At 25.5% G+C, this 25,972-nt stretch overlaps 3 protein-coding genes and 1 pseudogene across 7 annotated transcripts in view; 1 reads left to right on the top strand and 3 right to left on the bottom strand.

The window, feature by feature from the left end:
* Positions 1 to 15,141, bottom strand: part of LOC126549368 (exportin-1-like) — a 65,239-nt gene extending 50,098 nt beyond the window's left edge. Inside the window, exon 1 of the mRNA XM_050198289.1 lies at positions 15,123 to 15,141. The gene's annotated coding sequence lies outside the window, so the exon portion shown is untranslated. The remainder of the gene's footprint in view (positions 1 to 15,122) is intronic.
* On the bottom strand, positions 622 to 15,394 carry LOC114132264 (exportin-1). Of its 4 annotated transcripts, none has more exons than XM_027997671.2 (20): positions 15,244 to 15,394; positions 13,919 to 14,037; positions 12,720 to 12,863; positions 12,266 to 12,547; positions 11,976 to 12,206; positions 11,789 to 11,908; positions 11,583 to 11,711; positions 11,368 to 11,523; positions 11,083 to 11,298; positions 10,720 to 10,962; positions 10,420 to 10,654; positions 6,851 to 7,014; positions 6,639 to 6,773; positions 6,472 to 6,576; positions 6,202 to 6,387; positions 5,874 to 6,122; positions 5,685 to 5,810; positions 3,945 to 4,071; positions 3,585 to 3,862; positions 622 to 1,659 (listed from the first exon to the last, which is right to left on the bottom strand). In XM_027997671.2, exons 3-20 carry the CDS (start codon positions 12,828 to 12,830, stop codon positions 1,513 to 1,515), a joined length of 3,240 nt encoding a protein of 1,079 aa, XP_027853472.1. In that variant the 5' UTR covers positions 12,831 to 12,863; positions 13,919 to 14,037; positions 15,244 to 15,394; the 3' UTR covers positions 622 to 1,512. The 4 variants fall into 4 exon arrangements, with proteins under 4 accessions (XP_027853472.1, XP_050054249.1, XP_050054248.1 ...); XM_050198292.1 differs by lacking the exon at positions 15,244 to 15,394 and adding an exon at positions 15,123 to 15,238; XM_050198291.1 differs by lacking the exon at positions 15,244 to 15,394 and adding an exon at positions 14,852 to 15,087.
* LOC126549442 (uncharacterized) lies at positions 15,335 to 18,508 on the top strand. Its single transcript, XM_050198580.1, has 3 exons — positions 15,335 to 15,441; positions 17,245 to 17,408; positions 17,518 to 18,508. The coding sequence occupies exons 1-3, from the start codon at positions 15,335 to 15,337 to the stop codon at positions 17,796 to 17,798; spliced, it is 552 nt and encodes a 183-aa protein (XP_050054537.1). The 3' UTR covers positions 17,799 to 18,508.
* Positions 18,509 to 18,626: 118 nt separating this feature from the next.
* On the bottom strand, positions 18,627 to 24,662 carry LOC114132272 (maltase 2-like; annotated as a pseudogene). The gene is made up of 9 exons (XR_007603317.1): positions 24,356 to 24,662; positions 24,100 to 24,279; positions 23,817 to 23,989; positions 23,071 to 23,429; positions 22,062 to 22,242; positions 21,299 to 21,491; positions 20,301 to 20,501; positions 19,689 to 19,835; positions 18,627 to 18,873 (listed from the first exon to the last, which is right to left on the bottom strand). The product of XR_007603317.1 is annotated as a maltase 2-like (transcript).
* Positions 24,663 to 25,972: the final 1,310 nt, after the last annotated feature.

The raw sequence follows: 25,972 nt of genomic DNA, 5'->3' as shown, positions 1-25,972 counted from the left end.
CGGACCTTTAATAGGACAAAAGTTACGGGTCCGGACCGGGCCGGACTTTCCCTAAATGGAAGGCGGGCCGGGCCGGACTTCCTTTACATCAAAGGCGGGCGGGCCGGGCTTCTACATTAGAAATTCACCAATATAAAAAATTTTTTGTTTAATATTTTTAGGGGGCTTTTAGGCTAAAAAATTATTTTTTTTCGGGAGAGTGCTAAGTTTCCGTACGCCAGACATTTTGTATTAAATGTGTTAAATATCCTGGCCGAGCAGTTTTAAAATTACGAACCAAACGTACATGGTTCGGCTTCCTCACCAAATGGAAAATACTATTCCTGGGCCGGCCGGGCTTTCTAAAAATTTTAACGGGCCGGGTCGGCCCGGGCTGCCAAAAAATATTGTCGGGCCGGATCGGGCCGGGCTTACTCACAATAAACAATTCCCGTGCAGGGCCGGGCTGTCAAAAAATATTGTCGGGCCGGATCGGGCCGGGCTTACTCACAATAAACAATTCCGGGCCGAGCCGGGCTGTCAAAAAATATTACCGGGTCGGGCCGGGCTGTAAATTATCGGCCCGTGCAGACCTTTAGTAGACAGTATATAAATATATATAATATATTAATGAATAAACGATTTGTCAAAAAGATGTCAGTTTAACTTTATTAAATGCAAATAAATCTAGAACCTAATCGGGAACAAATTACAGTGAACTTATCAAATAATAGATAACAAAAAAATCTAATACTAATCTGCTAGATTAAGTTCTCCAACTCACTTCATATAAAAATAGTAAAGAAAAAATTTGTACAATTATTTTTACAATTGGGATTTTTTTTAAAATATAAAACTTGTTTAATTATTAAATAGTATAACTTTAACATACTTCAAATTGTTTCCCAACCATACTTTGTAATAATTAAAACAAAAAAAAAAAAAAATTGATTCACATGTTTTACTGAACTATTTACAATTACAAATATCAAACCATTAGATTTTTTTACGATTTTATTTTCCTGTTAATTTAACTTTGAACATAATATTGTTAAAATATACATATATATATATATTATATATATATATATAAATATTTATGCTTAAAATTATATAAAATACATATTTATATAATATTTTTTTTCAAATTTTATTATTGTTTAGGTGTATACAAAAAAACTTACTAAGTAGTAGTTTCTCTAAATAAATAGAATTGGTGGGCTTAAATATCCACGGCCACAACAGCAGTAGATACCAGAGTAAGTCATAACTTAAACATATATTCTTAGCCAGTCAATTTTTCAGTTTTTAATATAAAACTTTCTAACTTACAAAAACATTTTAGATTTTGCTTGTGAAATATACAATAATTCAATTATTAGCAAAAAAGACTGTTGATAAGGAATAAACGTCTAAGCATGCTATTAAATAAAAAAATGTATGTTCTGCTTTGAATGGATGGATTTAGAATAAAATAATAACCATATGTAACAAAACCAATGGATGTATATGTGATGCGATATTCATGTTATCTTAGTCTTGCATATCATCAGTAATTTCATGTGGGTTTAATATGCCGGGCACAGACTTCTGTACTTCACGCTTTTCTTCTTGAGCCGCCCTCAATGCTTGTTCTCTTTCTTCGAGGTATAAGTCAGATATATCTTCTCCAGTAAATTCCTAATAGAACATCAAAAACATATTGTTAATTTTATTTTTTAAGTTCTGTACAATAGATATAGATATTATTGGATACAAATTTAAAAGTTATTGTGAAACAAAGTTGGGTAGTTTTAATGGTTAATCGAATGATTAAAGATATATTATGTATAATATTCCTGTTAATCTTCAATAATACATCTAGAGTATACTACTTAATAAAATACTTTACACTCTATTGATCTCTTGCCAACACTTTAAATTAAAGAAACTTTACTAACATCAATTAATGAAAATTAATAATTTATTTTAAAATAGTATCTCAAATTCAACAAAATAACTTTCAAAATGTATTTTAATTATTACTTTGGGAATAATAATTAATATAGATTTTTAATTAAGGGGCCCGAGGCCAAATTTTTCATAATTCTATACAATTTTCAAATTAAATTTTGTATTTTAGTTATCGCCTTAATTATTATACTTTTCCACTAATTTACTACCTACCCAATACTTATTTAAGGGGGGTTGATAGGGTGTATTATATCGAAAAAAAAATGACTTGACGGGAATAATTCTTAGGCCTTGTAGAATTGTCAGATTTTGGTAACTATATTTTTATTTGAAAGACTTCCTATAGGCCGCGTCGAACTTCGATTTTTATTTTATTCAAAATAATAGTAAAACATAATTTATATAAAATTGTATTATTTTTAAAGACAGATGATAAAGTTAGAGATTAAATATTGAAAAATGGAGATCAATGCGGCCTGTAGAATACTATCCTCTATTAGTTAAAAAAAAGTTATCAAATTTGGTTGATTCTACAGAACAGGATCCTTATTCCCAAATATAATATTTTTGTGTACAAAATCGCATTGGCGCCAGGCACCTTAAAAAAAATAAATTTTAAATGTAATATTTAAACATTACCATAATAGAGATAACACAATAAATATCAGAAAATGATTAATTAATTAAATAAAATATGTTGGTAAAATTTGAGTATCCAAAAATATTAAATACAAATATTCAATATAATATTAAAATGAGCAATATAATATATATATCATATAACAGTACTTTAGGTTATCCTAACTACCACAAGTCTCAATTCCATTATCTCGACTGCCTCCTCAGAGATCAACATGAATTTGTCTTTATATAATTTATAAAATGTAAGTATATTATAGTATAACTTTTATTATCACATAATCAAGACTACCTTTCTTTACACGAAATAATTTTAAAAATTATTTCAACTATTAGAAAAACTAAAAATAAAATTCAAAATTAATAACTAACTCGAGGAGGAAAATGTTCAGCCATGCAATTTAAAACACTTATGAATGGATTATCGTGCTTTTGACATCATATGAATTTAACTAAATAACTGTCTGAAAATTAGGGGCCAGCGTTGATACTTGCTCATAGCGCTGTCTCGAACATTCAAAACGAAAATATCCCTCGATTTGGTATGCATCACCACCTAACGTGGGTCACAAGCACAAATTAATCTGTGGTCTCAGGAAAAAACGAAGCCTATAGTTTTGCTAACAGCAGTTGGTAATAGTTATTTGGTTAGGTAGTCGCGATTGACAGAAGATGACGATTGTCAAAATGTATATTATATACTATATTATAGTCTACATAACGGAATTAGACCAGTGGTAGTTGCGGCATCAACCGGTAGTAGGGATAACTGAAAAGTATTCGTATAACTATAATAACTATAAAAAGTAACAGATAGTTAAATTTAAATAATAATCAAAAAATAAGTTATGTTAAAAATGCAAATTAAGAGTGATAAACTGATAACTATATTTTAAAATTAAATCATAATAATTATTTAAAAAAAAAAATAGTAATCCACATTGAATTACTAAAGATTCTTATAAATTATGTTATAGATTTTAAAGATTAAATATTGTTTGTAATTAACTTACCCTGATCTGAACAAGGAAATCACGAAGATGATCTTTAAAAGCTGTTAGGTCATGATTCAAATTAAACATGCCTTGTACAGTAAGAGCAATTTGTGGATCAGCCAAATGAGGGAAAGCTGTCTTTAGCAGTGATGCAATAAAATCACGAACATAGGCAACATTTTTATCTGTGACTTCGCCATCAGGAGGTGCACCTGGGGCACTTAACAGTACTTCAATCCTATCGCTCTCCACTAATTTGAACATGTATGATAAGATTTGTGCATGCATTAATAAACCTATAAATTCAAATTAAATTAAATTAAATAAATATATTTAGAAATTAACCTCTTAGACAAGGCAATTATGAACAAATCTTACTTGCGGTATGAGAGGTATCAGTGGCAACAGAAAAAACATGTTGTAAAATATCAGTAAAATATGATACATAGAAACTCTGAGCAGCTTGTTTATGCTGTTGAACATTCTGCAATAATTTATATAATATCTGCAAAAATAAAAAATTTAATAAGTTCAATATTTAAACATATATTATAATTTTTGTCATTTATAATATGTTTATAAAAAAAAAATAAAATAAAATATTAATTTTCAACTAATATTGAAACTTAAAATGGTATATAATTTAAAATTAAATTAATAACAATTTTTAGTAGCCAGAGCCAGTTATTTGCTAAGGGGAAAAAATTAAAACAATTCCTAATTACATGATGGTTCTAAATATAAAGCTCTTTTCAAATAAAAAAAAATTATCAGAATCTGACTATTTTACAAAACAAGTTTGTGTTAAATATATAGGCTCTGATACTTAAAATATATGGGTTAGTTTCAAAATTCTGTTTATTTATCTAAAATATAGAAATATGTAATATTAATACTGAATTTTATTTAATAAAAAACATTAGAGCTCCAGATAAGGGAATAGTAAAGCGGAATTTTTTCCATTTGTTGTGAATTCCTACATATCAAAGATTTATGAACAAAATTTACATTAATATATTTTTCAATTTATTTATTATATACTGATTTATTAGTTACTAGCTAAATTACTTAAATTTTGCCTGTTCAGTGTTAAACTAAAATATATTTATTTATATAATGGACAATGTGAGAATTTTTATTAATACATAAATCATTAATACAATTGGTGAAAAAAAAAATCAAAAAAGTTGACAGTGTCATTAAAAGTTTAGTACATAAGAAAAACCTGTTTTTTTATACATAAAAGGATTATTAAAATAAAGGACCAGAAATATTATATTCTCTTAAGACATCCAAAATTTGATGTTAATATTCTTTAAAACATCTTAAAATTTTCTCATAATCATGGAAATTTATAAAAATATATGCAAAAATGATAAATAGGTACACAGAAATAAATACTTTAATATGCAAATTTTTTTTCATACGACATTCCTTTAATTAATTACTGAATACTTTTATACAAATATTGCATTTAGGTAAGAGTAGAAGTATAATATAAATATAATAATATATATAATATTAGAAAATAAAAATATCAAAATGATAAAAAAAAAAATTGAAAATTTTTAAACAATGTTCTGGGTACCAAAATATTCCAAAATATGTTAAATAAGTTAAATATTCACAAATAAGTATAAAGAAATTTTTTCTACTAACTCAGAATTGCACTAATCATACACATTTTTTACTCTCATCAGATTACACTGTCTCAGTAATGATTTTTAAAGACATATAAACCCCAGTCTTCAATTATAATAAATATATATATACATAGAATGTAGTAAAAAACATAATTAAAGCAATTAAGAATAAAATTGTTGACATGCACTATGTATTTACATGATGTAAAAATTGACAGTAAAAACTTGTCATTATTCAACTAAATTAGGAATACAGAATGTTTGATTTGTCTAGTTTTTATCGATTTATAGAGATTGATGGAGGAGAAAGACATTTACTTCAACTTATCAAAGTTCTTGATTAATTTAGGTTCCATAATACTTCATAATTTTCAATACTTAGGTATTTTTAAAGTTTGTGTCTTACAATAATATTTAATTAACAAAATGTATTTTGAATACTATAATATAAGTCAACTTGTATAATGTAACATACCAATAATCCAGTATCAGCAACATTACGCATTGTATGTTTAAACGCCCAAAATATTGAATCCAGAACCAATTTAAACTGAGGGGCTGGTATGGACAGGAATGATACAAAACAATGATTATTTATTGCCTGGAAAAAAAGTTAAGCAATCAGTATGAAAATAAAACATTATTAAGACTTAAGTTAACTCACTTGTAAAAGAAGGTAGAAATTTGTTCTGTGTTCAGGGAATTGCTCAAAATCTTTATTTATCATTGTAAGTGTGGCCTCAAACACAGCATCTAAAATTTTAGGCACTGCAGGGGTTATGTCAGATTGTAGTTTATCAATAATTGTTGCCATCGCACTAAGTACTTCTGGTTCTCTAGCAGATGGATGCATAGTTTTACTGTAATCAGCCAATACAGTATCCAAAAGAGGAGGGATAAAATTCTCTAATACCTAAAAAAAAAAAACTAATAAGGTAAAGCAACTTGTATAACAGAGTTTAAGAAATATTTTTTACAATTAAATAACATACCATTGCATTGTCATTAGACCTAGAAATCCAATCTGATATCAATCGTAATGTTTCTTTTTTTATAACTCTCATATTTTTAATCAATGGTTGTTTTGTAACACTATCTCCATTAGTAGCTATGGCATCAGTAATATTTGCACTCATTACATTATAAATATTCAACATATCCAAGTATATTCTTCCCAACTATTACAGTATATATTATGTTATAGTAAAGAAATAAGAAAACAAAAATAAAATCATTTGCTATCAAAAATTAAATATACTTACTTGAATAACATATTGATGTCCTAGAGATTTACATGCTCTAGCATTGGTTTTTAAAATATTACCCAATTGTTTGACAAACTCTGGTTCTTTTAATATCTCAACATCCTAAAAAATGACAATAAATAAATGTTATTTCTTCAATCATACATTAAATATATAATTATTACTTTTGAAGCTTGGCTGATACAATCATCCCAAATTAAATTTGGCAATAGCATATATTTATCAATTAGCTGTTCTTGAATTTTAGAATTCACTTGAGCGCTTATCATAATACCGACAGCTTCATAAAATGTATGCACCTTAATTTAAAATTATAAAAATGAATAGGATACACAGTTTGCTTAACAATTTAATATATTTTATAATATTCAAATACTTGTTGTGGTTGTAAATCACTAATAATTGTTGCCATTGAATTAAGAATCTCATCAATAAATGGCATGGCTTCTCCAACTTGAACTTGAACGAAGTACCTTCTACATTTCATTGCAATTTTGATAAAAGTATCACAAGCCATATCTTGTACACCATCATGAGTTTCTATAATATGAAAATAATTAATATAAAGCTTAATTTATAGAGAAGATGACTAAATAACATACTCCTTATAATTAAAACAATAAGCTAATAATATTTAGGCTATGTTAAAATAAACATTATAACAAAATAAGATATTCTCCAAAAAACTTATCAGTATAATCTATTTTCCATGCTGAATTATAAAAACTAAATTAGCAAAATTATCAATAACATTAAGGGTAAATGCATCATTGGTTCCTTAGATTAATATCTTCACAAAATGATCTGTTTATCAATTATAATCATCTGCATCCAACTGTCAAGTATGTAAATAAACAGAAGTTCAAATACATACAAACAGCACAAAATTAAGTATAATTATTCTCAGAAAGACTAATCAACATCATGTCGTAAAATCACAATAAGCTATTTTTCATCATTGAATTTTAAAAACTTAATTAGTAAAATGATTAAATAGTAGTGTCCATAGCATTAAGAACAAATGCATCATTGGTTCCTTAGATTATTATCTTCGCATATTCTTTTTAGGTTATCAATAAAATCACCTACAGCCATGAATATAAATAAGCTGAAAATAAATCCATACAACAGAAAACAATACCCAATTTAACTCATACTCTTAAAGACTAATCAATATCATAGTGTATAATCACAATAAACTATTTCTCCACAAGGAAATTTAAGACCTAAATTTTGAAAATTATTGTCCTATCTTTAAAATTAAAGGCAAAATGCATCATTGGTTCCTTAGATTAATATCTTCACACAATTTTCTGTTTATGATTTATAATCATCTGCATCTAACTACCAAGCATGTAAATAAACAGAAGTTCAAATACATATAATCAGCATAAAATTAAGTATAATTAGTAATATTCTCAGAAAGACTAATCAACATCATGTTGTAAAATCACAATAAGCTATTTTTCATCATAGAATTTTAAGAACTAAATCAGCAAAATGATTAAATAGTGCTGTCCGTAACATTAAGAGTAAATGCATCATTGGTTCCTTAGATTATTATCTTCACATCTTCTTTTCAAGTTATCATTTATAATCATATGCAGACAAACGTATACATTATAAGTATATTTAAACAAATACATAGAAGATAAAACAATAATTTAACTCATACTCTCAGAAAGACTAATCAACATCATGTTGTAAAATCACAATAAGCTATTTTTCATCATTAAATTTTTAAAAACTAAATTAGCAAAATTATTAAATAGTGGTGTCCATAACATTAAGAGCAAATGCATCATTGGTTCCTTAGATTAATATCTTCACAGAATTTTCTGTTTATCATTTATAATCATTTGCATCCAACTGCCAAGCATGTAAGTAAACCGAAGTTCAAAGACATATATACAATACAAGCATACAGCACAAAATTAAGTACAATTAATTATACTCTCAGAAAGACTAATCAACATCATACTGTAAAATCACAATAAGCTATTTTTCATCATTGAATTTTAAAAACTAAATTAGCAAAATGATGAAATAGTAGTGTCCATAACACTAAGAACAAATGCATCATTGGTTCCTTAGATTATTAACTTCACATTTTCTTTTCAGGTTATCAATAAAATCATCTGCAGCTAAGTATATAAGTATACTAAAAACAAATGTATACAGCATAAAACAATAATTTAATTCATACTCTCAGAAAGACTAATCAACATCATACTGTAAAATCACAATTAGCTATTTCTCCTCATTGAATTTAGGAACTAAATTTATAATAAAACTTTTCAAAAATATTGTCCTGTCCTTAAAATTAAGGGTAGATGCATCATTGGTTCCTTAGATATAATATCTTCACATATTCTGTTCAAGTTATCATCTATAATCATCTGCATCCAACTACCAAGCTTGTAAGCAAGCATAAGTTTATATACATACATACTAACAGACATACAGCACAAAATTAAGTACAATAAGCTATTTATCCTCATTGAATTTAAAAACCTTCAATTAAAATAATACTATTGAAAATTATTGTTCTTAAAATTAAGGGTAAATGCATTAATGGTTCCTTATATGTCTATCTTTACAAATATTTCTCAGTTTATAATTTATGCTACTAAGTATGAATAGAGATTTAAAATTATACATTATACTACAATAGGTATTTTTCTCACAAATCTACTAAAACTTAATGCATTTATATATAATTGAACAGTCCACAAATTTAAGTTATAAATTAATCGTTATAAAAAAATATATATCATGACTATTTAGTATTTTATTACATTTTATTTTTGAGATTAATTACATGAATTACCTATTACAATAAATTAGACCACAGCTTCATTCATTTTAAATATATATAAACGTTCAACAAAATTATCTTTAACACATGATTTTCAGAAAAAAAAAATTTTAATTTCATATAATATAATATAAATCAAAATTAGCATGGCATGTATCATCACTAAATCAATTATATTATGAATTATTATTTATAGTTTGAAGTTCTAACGCAGTTCTATTACAAAGAGGCTAACATTTAAAAAATATATAGAGTACTATTTTATTGCTATTAAAATAAATAATATTTATTTAACCTTAATTCCTAATCTAATATACAAGTATGCTAAAATTTCCATGACTTATTATTTTGATACTAATTATATGAGATTATTTCAAAATAATAACTAATTTACCTATGTCTTAAATAATTATAATCTCAGACAAATATAATTTTAATTTCATACTTATAAATCAAAATCAGCATGGCATATGTCATCACTGATTTAACATGTGTTAAGAACTCAGTTCTAATAACTAAAATAAAATAAAAAGCAAACATAGAAAGGAGAATTAACAAAATTATAATTGTTAATAAATAATTCTACCAACATTATAAAATAAATTATAATCAATGACTTAAATAATATTATTATATATAAATAAGTTATCAATTTTGAATAACTAAAGTAGTGATAAATAAATATAATTTTTCTATAAATATAAAACTATTTAGGTTAACTTGTAAATTAAGTAAACAATCTTATTTTCTATAGTGTATTTTTACACACTTTAGGATGGCAATTAGCGGCAAAAATGGTAAAATAATTCCAAATTATAAAAATACCATAAATAATTAAAAAGTAAATTATTGAAGATACATCATTATTTAATGTTTTAAATAATTTTGACTATTATACATGATAGTCTCAGAAATAAATAATTTTAATCTCATACTTGTATATCAAAATTAGCATGGCATTTATCATCACTGATATATCTTAACTCTAAATAACTAAAATGAAACTATTAAATTACTTTACAGTAAAAATCATTTTCTATTAGCATATAATTTTAAATTGTTAATGTATAAATTTTAACTATAAGCCATATGGTCATCTAATTATTAAAAAAAAATTAATTGCTTACCATGCATGAATTCAAATAATTTGTTAACCACTGTTTTCAAAAATTTCCAATGAGCTCGTAAAAATCTTGGATACTGTCCAACCACATACATAATATTAGAAGCAATAATTGCCTTGTTATCTTTGCCTTTTTTTTGTTCACATAATCCTAATAAATCTTTAATAGCTGTGACTAAAAATCTTTTTTCATCTTCTTCGTGCATCGCTCCAGAAATACTACCAATTGCCCAACATAGCTAAATAAGATGACAAAATAAGTGTAATAGAAGAAAATGAATAAATAATAAATTTAAATATTTACGGTATTTAAATTTTTCCAAGACCACTCATTTCCATTAACTTGATTATGTAACTTTTCAGTCATAATTCGTTCAGTATCTACGCAATCCAAATGAGTAAGATATACAAGTGTTTCTCTCATACTTTTGTATAAACTAATAGCATCTGTATCTTTCATAAACTCCCGAACCACTTCTCCATTTTCATTTTCTACTACTAACACTTCTTCTGGTTTAGCCATACGACTTATCATTATATACCGCATCTATGAACCAATAAAACAAATACATAAATGTTTTAAAATAAACAAATCATTATTTTATACCTCTAAAATAAATTTAACTAAAACATTAATTTAGCTGAAAGTTATCAAAAAAATACTAACTTGAGATATGACTGGTGCATAAAATTGACGTCTAGGTGAAATGGCGTTACCATCTGGCCTGCTAGTTGGGGAAAGTGAGAAAAGACCAACTATTTGTAATTGTCCAAATGGATTTTCTCTGTACAAACTAGCAGCCAAACTATTCCAGTATTCTAAACAAATCTTAAATATTTCGATTTCTTCAACTTCCGAAATCATAACCAAATAATGAAGTGCCTAAAATAAATAATCATATGTGAATAAGTAAAATGATTAATACAACAATTCATTAATTTCACAAATTACTTTTAATAAATCTTCATTAGAACCATTTTTTTCTACTAAAAGAGCATGCTCTTTGAGAAATGTACACAAAAATAATGCTAAATTTTGAATAAAATTTTGTTCTTGATCTTGGCCTGACGCATAAGCTTCTTTAATATTTGTATGTATGGGTAACATCTAAAAATAACAATACATAAGAATAAACTACATAAATAAAAATATAAATATTAGTATACCTGAACAAGTTGTGCCATGGTTTTGGAGAAAAGACCAGCAAATGCAGCATCATAATTCGGTACAGTTACCGCAGCAACCTCGGTCAAACATTGCAATGTGATATTACGAAACATAGGCACATTGAAAAACTAAATAATTATAAAAAGCATTTTAAATAAAAATAAAATTTTTCAAAGAATAGTTAACAGTATTTAATATAAGTTACTTTAAAAATCAATGTATCGATCAAATCTGTTTCAAATATATAACCAAGTGGTATCCAATTAAGAAATCTAAGAAGAGTATCTAATGTTGCATTAACTAAAGCCACATTTTGAGAAGAGCCCTGGAAAAATATGATATTAATAATGTACATTTATTTATTTAAATATCAAATTTAAAAGTTAACTCACTAAAACAAATTGACAAAGATCAAAAATCTGTGCAAATTCTGAACACATAGTATCTTTCAAATGTTTAGCTTTCATCTGAGTCATATTTCCAGCAGAAAAATCAAATACTTCTTCACTAAGCAATTTTAATATAACCATGTTATTTTGACACAAACTCTCATTAGTTCTGCTAGCCCCTACAATTTCACCAACAAATGATTCCCAGTTTTTTGGCCACTCACGTTTCAATACCTGAAATATTTCATTGTTATTAAATTGTTGATACAAAACAAGTTTAAAAATTAACCAACCTGTACAAGGATAATATTTAGTTTGTTTAAATAAGTTTTTTCTCTTTCCATTGTCACAGGATCTGAAGAAGTTTTTATGATAAGTGCAACAATATACTTCTTAATGCCTTCACATTGATTTCTTGGTAATACTTTCCATCTTGTCTTAATTAATTGTTCCAATATTTGTAGAGCAAAGTACTTTGTTTGTTGATTGTTTGAAAATTCGAGTATAGTATCTACTCTTGTCCATGCATCAGGATGCTCCTTCAATGTAGTTAATACTTCTTGGGCAGCTCGTTGCTAAAATAAAGATAATTTATTATAAATAACTTATCAAACATAAAAATCTGTCTTATTTAAAATTTTGAAAAATATTATTTGTATAAACCACAATGCTATATTAATACTTTAGAAGTACAAGGAAAATGTATCAAATCATATTTTTAGTAGTTTATAACACACAGAAACTTACTTGATCACCAGTGCCCGTATACATACATCCCACAATGTTTTCTAAAAGTGTAATATCAAGTTTTTGAGAAAAATCCAAAAGCTTGGACACTTGTTCTGTCATCGTAGCCATATTTTTTTTCTTTTTAAAGACTTAAGTATTCAGCTAAAAAAAAAATTAATAAATAATCAATTAGTTATTAAATAACCAATAATTGCATTTATTATATTATGTGCCTAGAAAAAATTTAAAAGATAAGGTAATTATAGTGAAAAAAGAAATGTTTTAAAAATATATAGGTACATAATAATATAACAGTCAATGATATTTATCATTCATTCAATAAGTTCAAAGCTTATTATCAATAATCTACTTTTTAAATTCTTCTGATTATACCTATGAAAACGTCAATCACTAATACATGTTTATAAATGTCTACAAAAGCAAACAAGAACTAATGAGTGGTTTTTGGGATTCATTTTTAGAAAATGTATAAAATTAACTACAAAATGTTATCAACCAATTTAATCAAAACCTATTAGTTTTAATAATACTACATAATTGTGTTTTGTTATTTATTTTTTGAACGGAATAAATATTATTACTTATTAGTAAACAAATTAATAATACTAACATTTCATTTTTATTACACGGTTTATGTAATAAATCACAAAATGTATTGTTAATTAAAATGAATAAGTTCCTAATATTTATATAGACAAGTAATATTAGGATAATATAACCTAACAAAATAAGGATGATTGTTTTTTTATTGATACCAGATCAGATTTCAATTTTACAAGATTTCCTTGCATTAAATTTTATAAGAAAAGAATCAATAAAAAATACATATTACTTATAATTTATTTATTTCTAAAAAATATAGGTTTTTTTTGGTACATATTTTTTATCATAAGAATTGGTGAAATTAAAATTCACAGTATAAACATGTCCCATCTCAAACACAATGGTTTTAATTTTAATTTTATACTTAATACTTATACTTTATACTAAACTGTAAGTAAGCAATTAAGAAGCAATAAAAATTAAATTAAAAATGTCATTGAAAAAAGAATCATTTAGTATAATTGTAAAAATAAATTTCAATTTCTAGTTATTAGGGGTAAATTAAAACTTTATACTAGTTACCAGTTACCTACTAAATCATAAAAAATTTAATATATAAATTAAACATGCATGATTTAATAAAATAAACTTACTCAAAAACAGACAGACGACAAGTATACGCAACAGTAACCCTGGACTAAGACCTAGTCACTGTACCATTCACTCAGAAGACATTCACACACACAAACAAAACAAATTTTGTTTTATAAACCTGAAACAAAAACACAAAAAAATGTTTAAATTTACAGTAATAGTATAATGAAAATCAGATAAACTACTAATTTAAATCAAGTAATACACATAGTGATTTAAGTAACACTAAATATTTCGGAAAACAATAGTTTTTGGACAAAAAATTATATCCTTCACTATTTTATACATTTTCAAATGACAGCAAACATTTTTTATTATAAACTCAGAAGTAGAATATTATTCAGAGTACCTATTTTGATTCATCAAAATTAAATTTCAAACATGTAGTTTATTAGTTATAAATATTTAAACTTTAAACGAGTGAAGTAGTAAATTATTATTTTACAGGTACTATTAGTATAATAACACTCAAATCGTTTTATCTTTAAATACTTATAACTCATAAACTACTCATTCATAGTTTGATCTTTATAAACCAATGTATTTTTTTAAATATTTTGCATTGAAATAAGTATTTAAAAATGCATGTTATCATCAAAAAATACAATATGTTGTATTGTGATATAACAAATTCAGTAAATAGTTGTTTTGCATACTTAAAAAACAAAATAAAGTAGTACAGTGACAAAACATTCATTATCCCTGTGGAATTGAAAGTATTATATCTTAGACCATTAATACAATTTAAAAAAAATATAGACCTAATTTAAAATATAACGCATTTACCAATTTTGCACAACTTTTCAAACAAACTGTCACATTCTGTTACATATTATGGAACAATTTGTCAGAATCATAAAAAAATATAATTCAAATCTAAACTTAAGATAATATTTAATATAAAGAACACAGATTATTCAAAAAACAATTACTCGTGAAATATGCAATCACGACACACCAACATGCCAATGCTAACGATTAATAACAGAACCTGACAGACGACAGTTAAGCTACAGCATCGATAGGTATAACATCAATGCACTGCGAAGCAAGAAGCGTAGAAAACCGCGAGGTTTCCACAAACGGATTTTTGTTGTTTAGTGTTTACGTTCAAAAGAGGAAAACGCTTTCAGTTAGTTTTATCAGCTTCCCGCGTACAATAACCAAACCACACATTACGTGAAAAACAAACAATAGACGGACCAGTTCTCCGCAGCGCATTAGATTTCGGCAGTACGTTGGACGCAAGCAAACATCAAAACATGAAATTACATATAAATCTACGACTAGCACTAACATTAAATAGTAAAAATAATGCACTTACTACATGTATTGGCTCCTTACTGAAAAACTAAAAAAAATAATGTACGCAGATGATTCATGTATGATTACGGTTAAGGAATATTTTTATTAAGATGGCGTCGCCGAAACCAAAACACATATGTTCACTGGAAAAAGGTATACACCGCTACCATGGTCGAACCGGATCGCAAACACCGTGGAAAAATGGTATTGGGTTTCAGTGATAACGATTGTTTTGTTGTATGAGTAAATTACTCGGATAAAATATAAATATTATTAATTTTATTTGTTTCATTACGTATATGGTATGATATGTCGTACACTATATTTTATTATAATATTATGGTTGGTAGGTTGGTTGTACATTTTATCTGTTGATGTTGAATTTATGGTTTATGATAAAAAATAATGAAAGTTACAAAATATGTGAAACACAAAACAATATACGATATTATTAACACTAGTGATTAGTGAACTATATAAATATATTATAATAGTTATTGTTTAGTCACTATACAGTGAATTAAAATAAATGTTTTTCATATATTTTTTTTTTTTTTTGGTAAGTGTGAAGTTTGAATTTTTGATAAAATCGCGGAAATTTGAAAATTATTATTTTTTGATTAAATATACAAAACATTTTTTTGTATGAATAGCTACAGTTTGATAATTTAATTTGAGGTTCCACATAAACTCTCAAAAAAAATAATTCTCTAAAATTTTAATGCAAAAATCTATATTCAACTAAGGATATAAGATGACTTAATAGCCATAATAAAATATCACTATAATATGATGTAATATGAAATAACTTTATATTTTAATGGGTCACAAGATATCATATTCACATTCACATAGTGCATAAGTAGTAGATACCTAGTTGTATGATAATAGAACAAAACAGCATAATACACAGAACAATGTATTGTATTATATTAGGTAATATAATATAGTATTATTTTAACTTATAAGCGTATACTTGTTATCAGCTAATAACTGCAAATACCTATCTATTATTATGACACAAACAGTGCATTAACGCTATTAGCAATAAATACCTGCAGATCATTTTTGCAAATATTATCGACTAAACAATAATATTGTTTTACCTATTGCCTATTGCTCTATTAAGACGTATTAATAGATCAGATTTTTTTTTATACAGTAGGTACCTATTATACATAAATGCATATCGCCTCAATTAGATTGTTTTTAGGTGGGCATTTTTATTTTTAACTTATTGCTATTTTTAATTTTTATCTTTTTTATATTTTCGTTTCAATTTCTTACCTACTTATAATTTATTTTATTGTAAATAAACAACATTAACGTAGTAACGTTGTAAAAACTCAGAATATTAGACATCAACGTTATTATTGCATCAATACAATATTATTGTGCGAGTTATTTTCATTTCAAAATTGTTTATATAATTATATTACATTACATTTTACCATTGATTATGCCTACAAAATATGATTATTGAACAAAAAATAATCTAGATATCGTTTATTACTATGTCAAAAAAAAAAAAACCATTACGTACGAAATATTCGTGCTAACGGGCTATGCGAAAATAATACCTATTCGTATTAACTATAGAAATTTTCATTTTCACCATACTTTGTCCAGCAAAATAAAATATCTTGTTGGATTATTAATAATTGCAAATTATTAGTTTTTTCAAATAAATTAAATATGTACATATTACTTTAATAATTTACTATTTAAAAAAATATATGTAATTATAATTTTATTGTACATATTATATTTAATGTATTTAAAATAATTTATCTTGCCCAATTAGAATTTGAAAGTATATGGATTTGTTTTAATAATTTAAAGGAACTCTCTTACCTATTATGTTTTTGTTAATTAAACTTTTTTCATTTATCTAAAAAATTAAAAAATACTTTTATCATTTGTGTATTAAATATACTTATTACTTAAACAGGTATACTTTTGTGTTCAATATAAAATATTATTTTTTTTATCTATTTAGTAGTTTTATCCATATTTTCAGTAATAGTATTGATCCTGATTCAACTTCTCAAATATTAAATGAAAATCAAATTTTTGAGTTACTTAATGAAGATATTGAAAACATTGATGTACAGTTTGAGCAGTCTGAACGAATAATAAATTATGTTGAATTACAAGAGATCGGTGATACTTCAATTTTTACTAGTAAATAGATAACATATAGTTTTAATAATAAATTTTAATGTTACAAATGTAATTTGATAGAATTAAACACCAATACAAACTTATATTTCTTTTAAAATTGTTATTTTAGATATCCGCTGTGTTGCACACACACTCCAATTGGCTGTATTGGATAGTTTAAAAGATAATACAATTCAGAAATTGTTAAATAAAGTTAGAGCTTTGGTTCGGAAGTTACGCAATCAAAATTACGTGTATTTAATCAAAAAGGAAAAATTAAAAACACCTATATTAGACTGTTTGACGCGTTGGAGTTCTACTTATGATATGCTGGAAAGGTTGCAATATTTGAAAGATTTTATTCAAAATATGTCAGTTAATGACAAAACGTTAAAAAAAAAGTCGCCCTAAGTTACCATCTTCGATCTAAGATCATCTAAGATCTACATCTTCTGATTTTGGCAGTTTATCAAATTCTCAAACTGAAACTATCAGAACAAAAATTGAGACACTTTTAAAATCATTTAGTATTGAAGAAAAAAGATTATGCCATAAAATAAATATTCTTCAATTTTGGAAATCTAAAAAAATTAGTATATCCAGAACTTTTTGAGCTATCTAATATAGTATTCAGTGTTCCAGCTACTCAAGTTAGTGTAGAAAGACTATTTTCAGGTTTGAAATTTGTGTTATCGCCGTATAGGTGTAACATTTCTGCTACCTAACCTAACCTAACCAATTCGGCTCAACTTATTAAAATATCTTTTTCAAACGGTAACCATTGCATTCGACCGAAATTGAACCAATTCAGTTACTCTCCTTAGAATTATAATCATATTTTGGCATTTCATTTTACAATGACGCCTTTGATATCTCCAACTCCCAACAAAACTGTTATACCAAAAGAAAGTTACATTACTTACGAGTATTGTATACTCATCCACAAAAAACACACGTCATCAAAGTAAAATAAATACAATCATTGCTGCGCTTAGAATTTAAAATTATTTCAACTTGTAAATATTATCGGATAAAAAATCAAAACCAAATTGATGATCGTTACTGTAATAATTATAAAATCATTAAATACTGGTACTAAGGAAAAACAAAATTATAATGATTACTGATTACTTGACGCAATATAAAATAAGGTATTATAACATCTGGCATTCATTGGTAGGACCCTAAAGCCGATAAGACTCAGATCAAGGCAGTTAACAGTTTCATATATAAAATAAATTATCATTTCTAATTACTTATTTATTTTATTAAAAAATATGAGACCTATAGATTAAAAATTGTAATTAAAAATAAGCAAAGTAATACTATTCTTGATGTTATGTATAATTGAGTACTGGATGAAGGTGTTGATTTTGTTGCTGTGTCATCTACTGGAATACTTGATGATGTCGAAATTAGGTTGTCAGTGAGTACAATTGTGGCACCGGGACTTAAATTCAACCATTCTGTAGTTGATATCGAGTTTCTAAAATGGTATCAAAAAAAAAAAATACATGTATATATTATATTATTATATTATACATAATTGTATGTTATATTAAATAATTAATTATTTAACGTATCAACCACCTAGATTTTATAATTAAAAATTTAAATATATTATAATATTATATAGTATATACTGTGCCTACATGTATAGATCAAATATATATTTTTAAATATTTTATATGTAATGAACGTAAACTTTAATAAAGTGATATTGCGCAGTAGACCAAAAGTCTAGCAAAAGCGAAAAAAAAATACCAAATATTTTGAGATATTTATAACTTATACGTAGATCAGGTATATTATGCCTTATTCTAAATGTTATTATTATTAATAGTTTCAACTTTAATAATTCAATTTTTATATTTTTATTCTAACAATAAATTAAATAATAATTTTCAATCTTAAGCTAATAAAATTACTATAATATAAGACGTAATATTATATAAATGACAAAACATACAAATAAATATAAAAAAAATTGTGTAAATTCGTTTTTATTTTGATCTAACCAGTTTTTTGATGTTAAATGTAAATTACCTATACAACAGTAATTTTCAAAAAGGAATGTAAATGTGACAAGTATATCTATAACGAGACTTTTCTGAACACCACGTAAATCATGCGGGAAAATATTTGTTCACAAAAATAAATGCCAAGTAGAACCAAAATACCAAATTATGTAAAAGTACGGTTCCAGCAGCATGTATAAAAATATAAAATTTTAAAATGATAGTGTACACCTGATGTATAGAAGATTCTCTACTTATTTTTATAAAATTATTAAATACTAACCCAGAATTGAAATTCGAGTTTTCGGATCCAATAACTATAGTTAAAATATCATGCAAATTTGATACTTGGTCTGATAAACGAACACGCTGTGTATAGTTTGTATCCATATTGATCATTAATGTGTAGTTCTCATGTCCATGCAAAAATCTGTAATATTTTTTATGAACGTAATCAATACATTTCATACAACTTACACATTATTTGTGTTATTTAATATTTATGGATAAATCTATATTTATTTACATGAATAAAAAAATAACATCCCGTCAACTATCATTATTAAAAAGAAAACAAAGAAGCAAAGTGTCATTGAAAAAGCTCTATTTACATCCTGAGAAAAATCAATAATGTAGCGTTCTACTATACAACTGAATTGACAATTTGCATATTACAATGATTTAAAATAGCAAAGCGCATAGGAACATTTAAAAAAAAAAATGTTGTTTTATTAAAAAAATAATAATAAAGTAATTAATTTTTAATATAACGGTAGTATTAATTGTACCTACCTTCTAACAATCAAATATTATATTATAGGTAATTTAATATTACATTTGTTCAATAAAACACGTATCTAAAAGTTTATTTTCGAATAATTGGTGTAGTACTTACCTGGTTAAAACAAACACTGTATTATTGTTAAGAATATCAATCGCCAACCCTCCTTTTTAAACGTTTCAGTCTGACGTAATTTCGATATGGATTTGAAAAAGTTTAAATAACTTTTAGGATTTTTATTTTCCGTCTGCACGTTTCTCGTGACATAATCTGGGTGTATCGCAACCCATGGTTCATGTGTGCTATTAGTGAACCCTAAACAATAATAGGTAATTATTATGTACTGTTTAATTTTCAACGAATGTCGCGCGCAAAATATTAGGCACAGTAAATGCGGGCCAAACGCATAAAATAATATTGAGAGCCTCTACTGTCTAGACTTTAAATAGGTAGTAGATACGAATATATACTTCACACAATCGTCAATCATATACACAACGCCGACCGGGTCGTCTCTGTGTGTATGTCGTATACTTGTGTGCGCTAATAAAATATAAATTGTAAAATAACGGAAACAAAAGTGATGAATTTGCCTATGAGTATAATAAATAATTAGAAAAATAGTATAAAAATCACCTGATAAATTAACATACAAATAAATGAACACACACACATAAATATATTAAAAATGTATGGCCCTTCTGATTTTACACAATATAATGTAATTAGAATTAATCAACACTTTGAACAACAGTGTTGTAATAATAAAAAAAATCAGAAAGCTCACTCACATGCAGAGTAAACCTTGTCTTTGTTCAAACGTATACCTAATATAGAAATTTTGAGTTTAGCAGAACCAATTTTGTGTTATTAGGTTATATTTTTAGTATGAGCTCATCTATATATGGCAATATCATACAAATTAAATATAAAAAAATATTATTAATATTCGTACATCATTTAAATTTTTTGAAATAAAGTTGCAAGTTCATACGCAAAATATACGTAAAAACACTCGATAATAAATAAATAAGTTGGTACTGTAAGTATATAATAATATAGTATACACACTGGCTAGTGGCCACATTTTAAACTGTATAATATGTACCTACCTGCATTTTTCGTATCATCCCACTGCATAGGACTTCTTGCATAATTGATTTTATCTGATGTATCTTCCATACCAATTTCTCCTCCATAATAAACTATAGATACGCCGGGTAGAAATAAGGATAAAGCGTTCATGCCATCAATTAATTCTGTACCGTAAAAAGTAGGGAATCTTGTATGGTCATGGTTTTGTAGCTAAATAATAAAAGTTTATGATCAAATCATTGAAAATTACTTTTACAAGATAATTCTTTTAGGAAATATATGTTTCACAAATTTAAAATACTTTTATAATGTTCTATGGAATAAGTTTTTATGGTTAGGAACATTCCAGTTTTGTGGCTATATAATAGTTTAAAAACACTATGAGGAATAATCAAATTCGATATCGCCTATCATATCACGGAGTGGAGCCATGTTAGCACAAATTCTAAGCTATTAACTATTAATACAATAACTAACATTAATTCATTTTTCGTACATAGACTTTTATACTTTGAAATAAAAAAAAGAATTTTAATTTAAATTTAAAAATTAAAATCAATAGTAAAAAAATAGTATATAACCGCATTAACCATGTATAATTATAACGTAACAATATAATATTACCTATTGCCCTCCAAAAAAAAATTCCTAAATACATTTATCATTATACACTAAATTCTAATACACCTGGTAGGTAATTATAGTTTAAAATTAATATGAGTAATATTATATTATATTAAATAAAAATAATTTTATCATAATTAGCTTATCTATTTATACCACTGAATTAAATGTTGCTCCAACTGGCATTTTAGTTATCCAATTTTCAATTTCTCTCTCATAATCGTTCGGAGTATGATGATATTCTTCTAATAAATTAAAGTTTGTTGGTATTTCAGCTCCACTAGTGTAATATTTAAATAAAATACTGGTATTACTGTATGATTCAGTCATTATTATCCTGAAAAAAAAAACTTCATTAAAACAAATTATAATATTATAATAATATTTTTAAGAAGATGCTAAATCCACATACGTCAACTCTATCTTACGAATGCATAATATAGAAATTTTAAAGGTTTGAATATTCTATTTAAATTAATTTAATTCTGTTAGATTAATATTAAACTGAATTGATCTATCATCGAATTCAAACGCAAAAATATTATCTAATTAATTCCGTAGGTTTTTTTTACTTTAATTGTAAAGCGAATAATATACATATTATAAAACATAGATACAAACAATTTACAATTTAAAAGTGATCATAATAATAATTTTAAAATTAAATAAATAATTTATTCTAAAGTTTAACACGACAGAGTGTGGGTGGTACAATTTGCATTGTTACGTGTTCGTAAGGCGTAGACAACGCAAGCCGGTTGTTTATCTTTGGATGTAAATACTTAATTTGTAGCTAATTCATAAAAAAAAAAAAATTAGGTAGTTCATAAATTGTAAATAGGTAGTACTGAAAATATTTTTCTTGCGTTTACTTAATAATAATAACCAATAAAGTTAATTGTGTTGTTTTAATTCTATGAAGGCTATCTTTTAATCCACACATCCAGTAAACGATACCCACCCCATGTATAGCAACTTTGCTACCTAAGTTGATGCAATTTTATACGAACAATCAACATATTTCTTCAAAACAGTATCGAGAAAAATATTGTTCACGGGTTATGTTGCAATCGAGTATTTAGAGATGTGAAAATGAATATATTGGAAAAACTAATTTAGTATAAAAACTCTAAAATTATACCTAACAAATTAATAATTTTTTAACCTTGTATGATGGTCGCTTTGTTTAAAGTCATCAAGTAATAAACGCCATTCTTTGATCAAGTCATATACTTCGTCTTGGTCTATGGTATAAATATGATCTAAATTGAAGTAATTAAGAGCCATATTTTCATCTACTACTGGTTCGTCCTCCAAACTTTCGCTTTCGTATACATGTTTTAAAGCATCTACACGAATACCATCAATTCCCAATTTGATCCAATAATTCAAAACATTCTTCATTTCTTTATGAACATTTTTGTTTCGAAAATTTAAATCTGGTAAATTTTTAACGAACTGAGCGAAATAAAACTGTTTGCGAGTATTATGCCAAGTCCAAGCACTGCCACCAAAAATCATTTGCTAAAATCGTAATTTAACATAAATTAATAACATAAAGACACATGTATTACATATTACAAATTACAATGAATACTCCTGTTTTTTTTTATTATTCATTTGATTTTCAAACGCTAACGAAATTTATTGTCAAACAAAAATAATAACCAGTTAAAGTAATTTTTTTGAAATTCAAAAATGTTAGTCACATAGTGATTTTTAGAATTTTCTTTTATTATGGACATAATACGTAGGTACGTAAGAATATAATTTGTTCTACATATTATTATAAAGACTCATATTATACATACTGTCATAATATAATAATGTATACTATAAATTATATAAGTATAAATAATATGATTTGATATGATACTAAAACAGTTTTTATAAATAAATTTTAAGCATTACCCAGTTATTCGGCACAATGGGAGTAGCATTATTTTTTATCACATCCTCTTGATTTTTCGCATCTTTCCAAATATAATAGTCTGCGTAATCAGTTTCATTTTTAGCAGACTTTTCAAACCAAATATGTTTATCACTTGTATGATTAGGAACAAAGTCCATGATAACTTTTAAATCTATAACATATAGGTATTATTTTTAAATGCTTTTAAAGGTTAGATTTTAATTTAATAATATACTATACAATATAAAGTATATATAACATAGATGTATACGTAAAACATACTTTTCGAATGTGCGGTATTTAAAAGATCTTTGAAGTCATCTAATGTACCAAAAACATGTTGTACATCTAGATAATTGGTTATGTCGTAGCCACCAGATTCTAAAGGTGATTCGAAAAATGGCGTTATCCAAATTGCTGTCACTCCTAGATCTACTATGTAATCTAATTTTTCGGTTATACCTGATAGCAACAAAACCATAGTAGCTTTCAATAAATGTCAAATAAATAATTATAAAAAATAATGATTCGAGTATACCTTTAAAATCACCTGATCCGTCACCATTTGAATCTTTGAATGACAATGGAAATATTTCGTAAACTATTGAATTTTGCCACCAATCTAAAACTGTAGTTGGTGGAACAAGAACCTTACAGTATGTTAATTGTATACAAGTTATTAAAATACAAGCCCAATACATTGTTGTTATACTGGTTGTGGCCAACTAAAAATTAATAAAATAAAACTCAAAATGTCAACATTAACACTGGATACCTACTCGTGTTTATATACAGTACCTAGTTAAGGTATAAAATAAATGTTTAAATATTTATATATTCATCGTTATTTATGCTTTTTAATAGTTATATTAATTTAAATATTTTAAAGAATTCCTTTAAGATTTATGATTTACGAGTGCAATTAATTATGATAATTAACTGTTAAATTAGTCATAATTACTTAAATTACTATTGTAAATTTGTAAAAGTGTATTAAACGCTCATAATGATTAACTATTATTTAAATACTTATAATCAAACGAACAATACGTTTATAATTTATATATCCAAGTGCATATAATATATTTATAACAAATAATGTATATATTGTTTTAAATTTATTATAGTGGCTTAAAAGATAGTTGATAATAAAATATTTTTTTAAATTTTTATTATATTGCACCTATTTTCTTATAATCCGTTTATAGAGTGTATATTATTCTGATATTTAAGTTAAGATAATGTGTTAAAATATAAAAACAGATAAATAATAACAATCGATTAGGATAGCAATACTAGGATAGCAGTGTTTAGAATAACGTGATTAACGCATGTAATTTTTCAAACTTCACGTGCATGAACGTTAGAAAACTTCCTAAATTGAATAGAATGAATAAAATATTTTAAAATAAAAAAATTGTTTTATACTATCAACTATTTTAAATCATAACGTGGATTCTAATAAATTAAATACAAATTGTAATTTTGAACTATATACGTGATAAAGTATCAACAGTTCAATTAGAATTGTTTATATACTTGTTTGTTATTGCCACCAGGTGATCATCTTATTACTAGGTTAATCTAAAAAATAAAACTATTTCAATATTCATAATCGATATCGACGACATGTCAGCATTTATAATTTATACACGTCTTGTATGGAGGTTAGTCTAGCATATCATTTATTTAACCTTCCAGCGGGTGGATGGAATTATTGTTAAAAAAAAACACTATTATTATTTTTTTACTTATATTTAATTATTATTATCTTCATATCGATGGTCATGCATATTCCTTGAAAATGTTATTATCTATGTTTTAGACATTTTAGACTATTTTTGAAGTGTTTTATGAACTTATGAAATAATTCTGTAAACGTATTGATTTTATTTTATTATTCATACTACCTGTAATCTGTATTAATATGTATTTCAATTATTAATTCTGATATAATATAAAACAATAAATTTAATACTATTTAATACTATTTATTACAAGTACGATAATCACAACATAATGCGACCGTTGTAAAATTTACAACGCACGCGGCACGGACTATGTTTTAATAGATAATAGTGCGCCCACTAGAAAATTAAGAAAAAATGATAAATATTAATATTATTTTATTTTAAATTATGTTTTATTATGTTAA

Source organism: Aphis gossypii, chromosome 1, assembly GCF_020184175.1.
Source record: "Aphis gossypii isolate Hap1 chromosome 1, ASM2018417v2, whole genome shotgun sequence".
Taxonomy (NCBI): Eukaryota; Metazoa; Arthropoda; class Insecta; order Hemiptera; family Aphididae; genus Aphis; species Aphis gossypii.
Note: the sequence above shows the minus strand (reverse complement) of the source record. Positions and strands in the feature narration are given on the sequence as shown.

Excerpts from the sequence above, each read along its gene's own strand:
- LOC114132264 (XM_027997671.2), bottom strand. The coding sequence starts at position 12,830 with ATGGCTACGATGACAGAACAAGTGTCCAAGCTTTTGGATTTTTCTCAA. Across the intron at positions 11,909-11,975 it reads ATCTTTGTCAATTTGTTTTA|GGCTCTTCTCAAAATGTGGC; the intron begins GTGAGTTAACTT and ends ATATTTTTCCAG. Across the intron at positions 1,660-3,584 it reads ATTTCCTTGTTCAGATCAGG|GAATTTACTGGAGAAGATAT; the intron begins GTAAGTTAATTA and ends ATGTTCTATTAG.
- LOC126549442 (XM_050198580.1), top strand. The coding sequence starts at position 15,335 with ATGGCGTCGCCGAAACCAAAACACATATGTTCACTGGAAAAAGGTATA. Across the intron at positions 15,442-17,244 it reads AAAAATGGTATTGGGTTTCA|TAATAGTATTGATCCTGATT; the intron begins GTGATAACGATT and ends CCATATTTTCAG. Across the intron at positions 17,409-17,517 it reads TGATACTTCAATTTTTACTA|ATATCCGCTGTGTTGCACAC; the intron begins GTAAATAGATAA and ends TTGTTATTTTAG.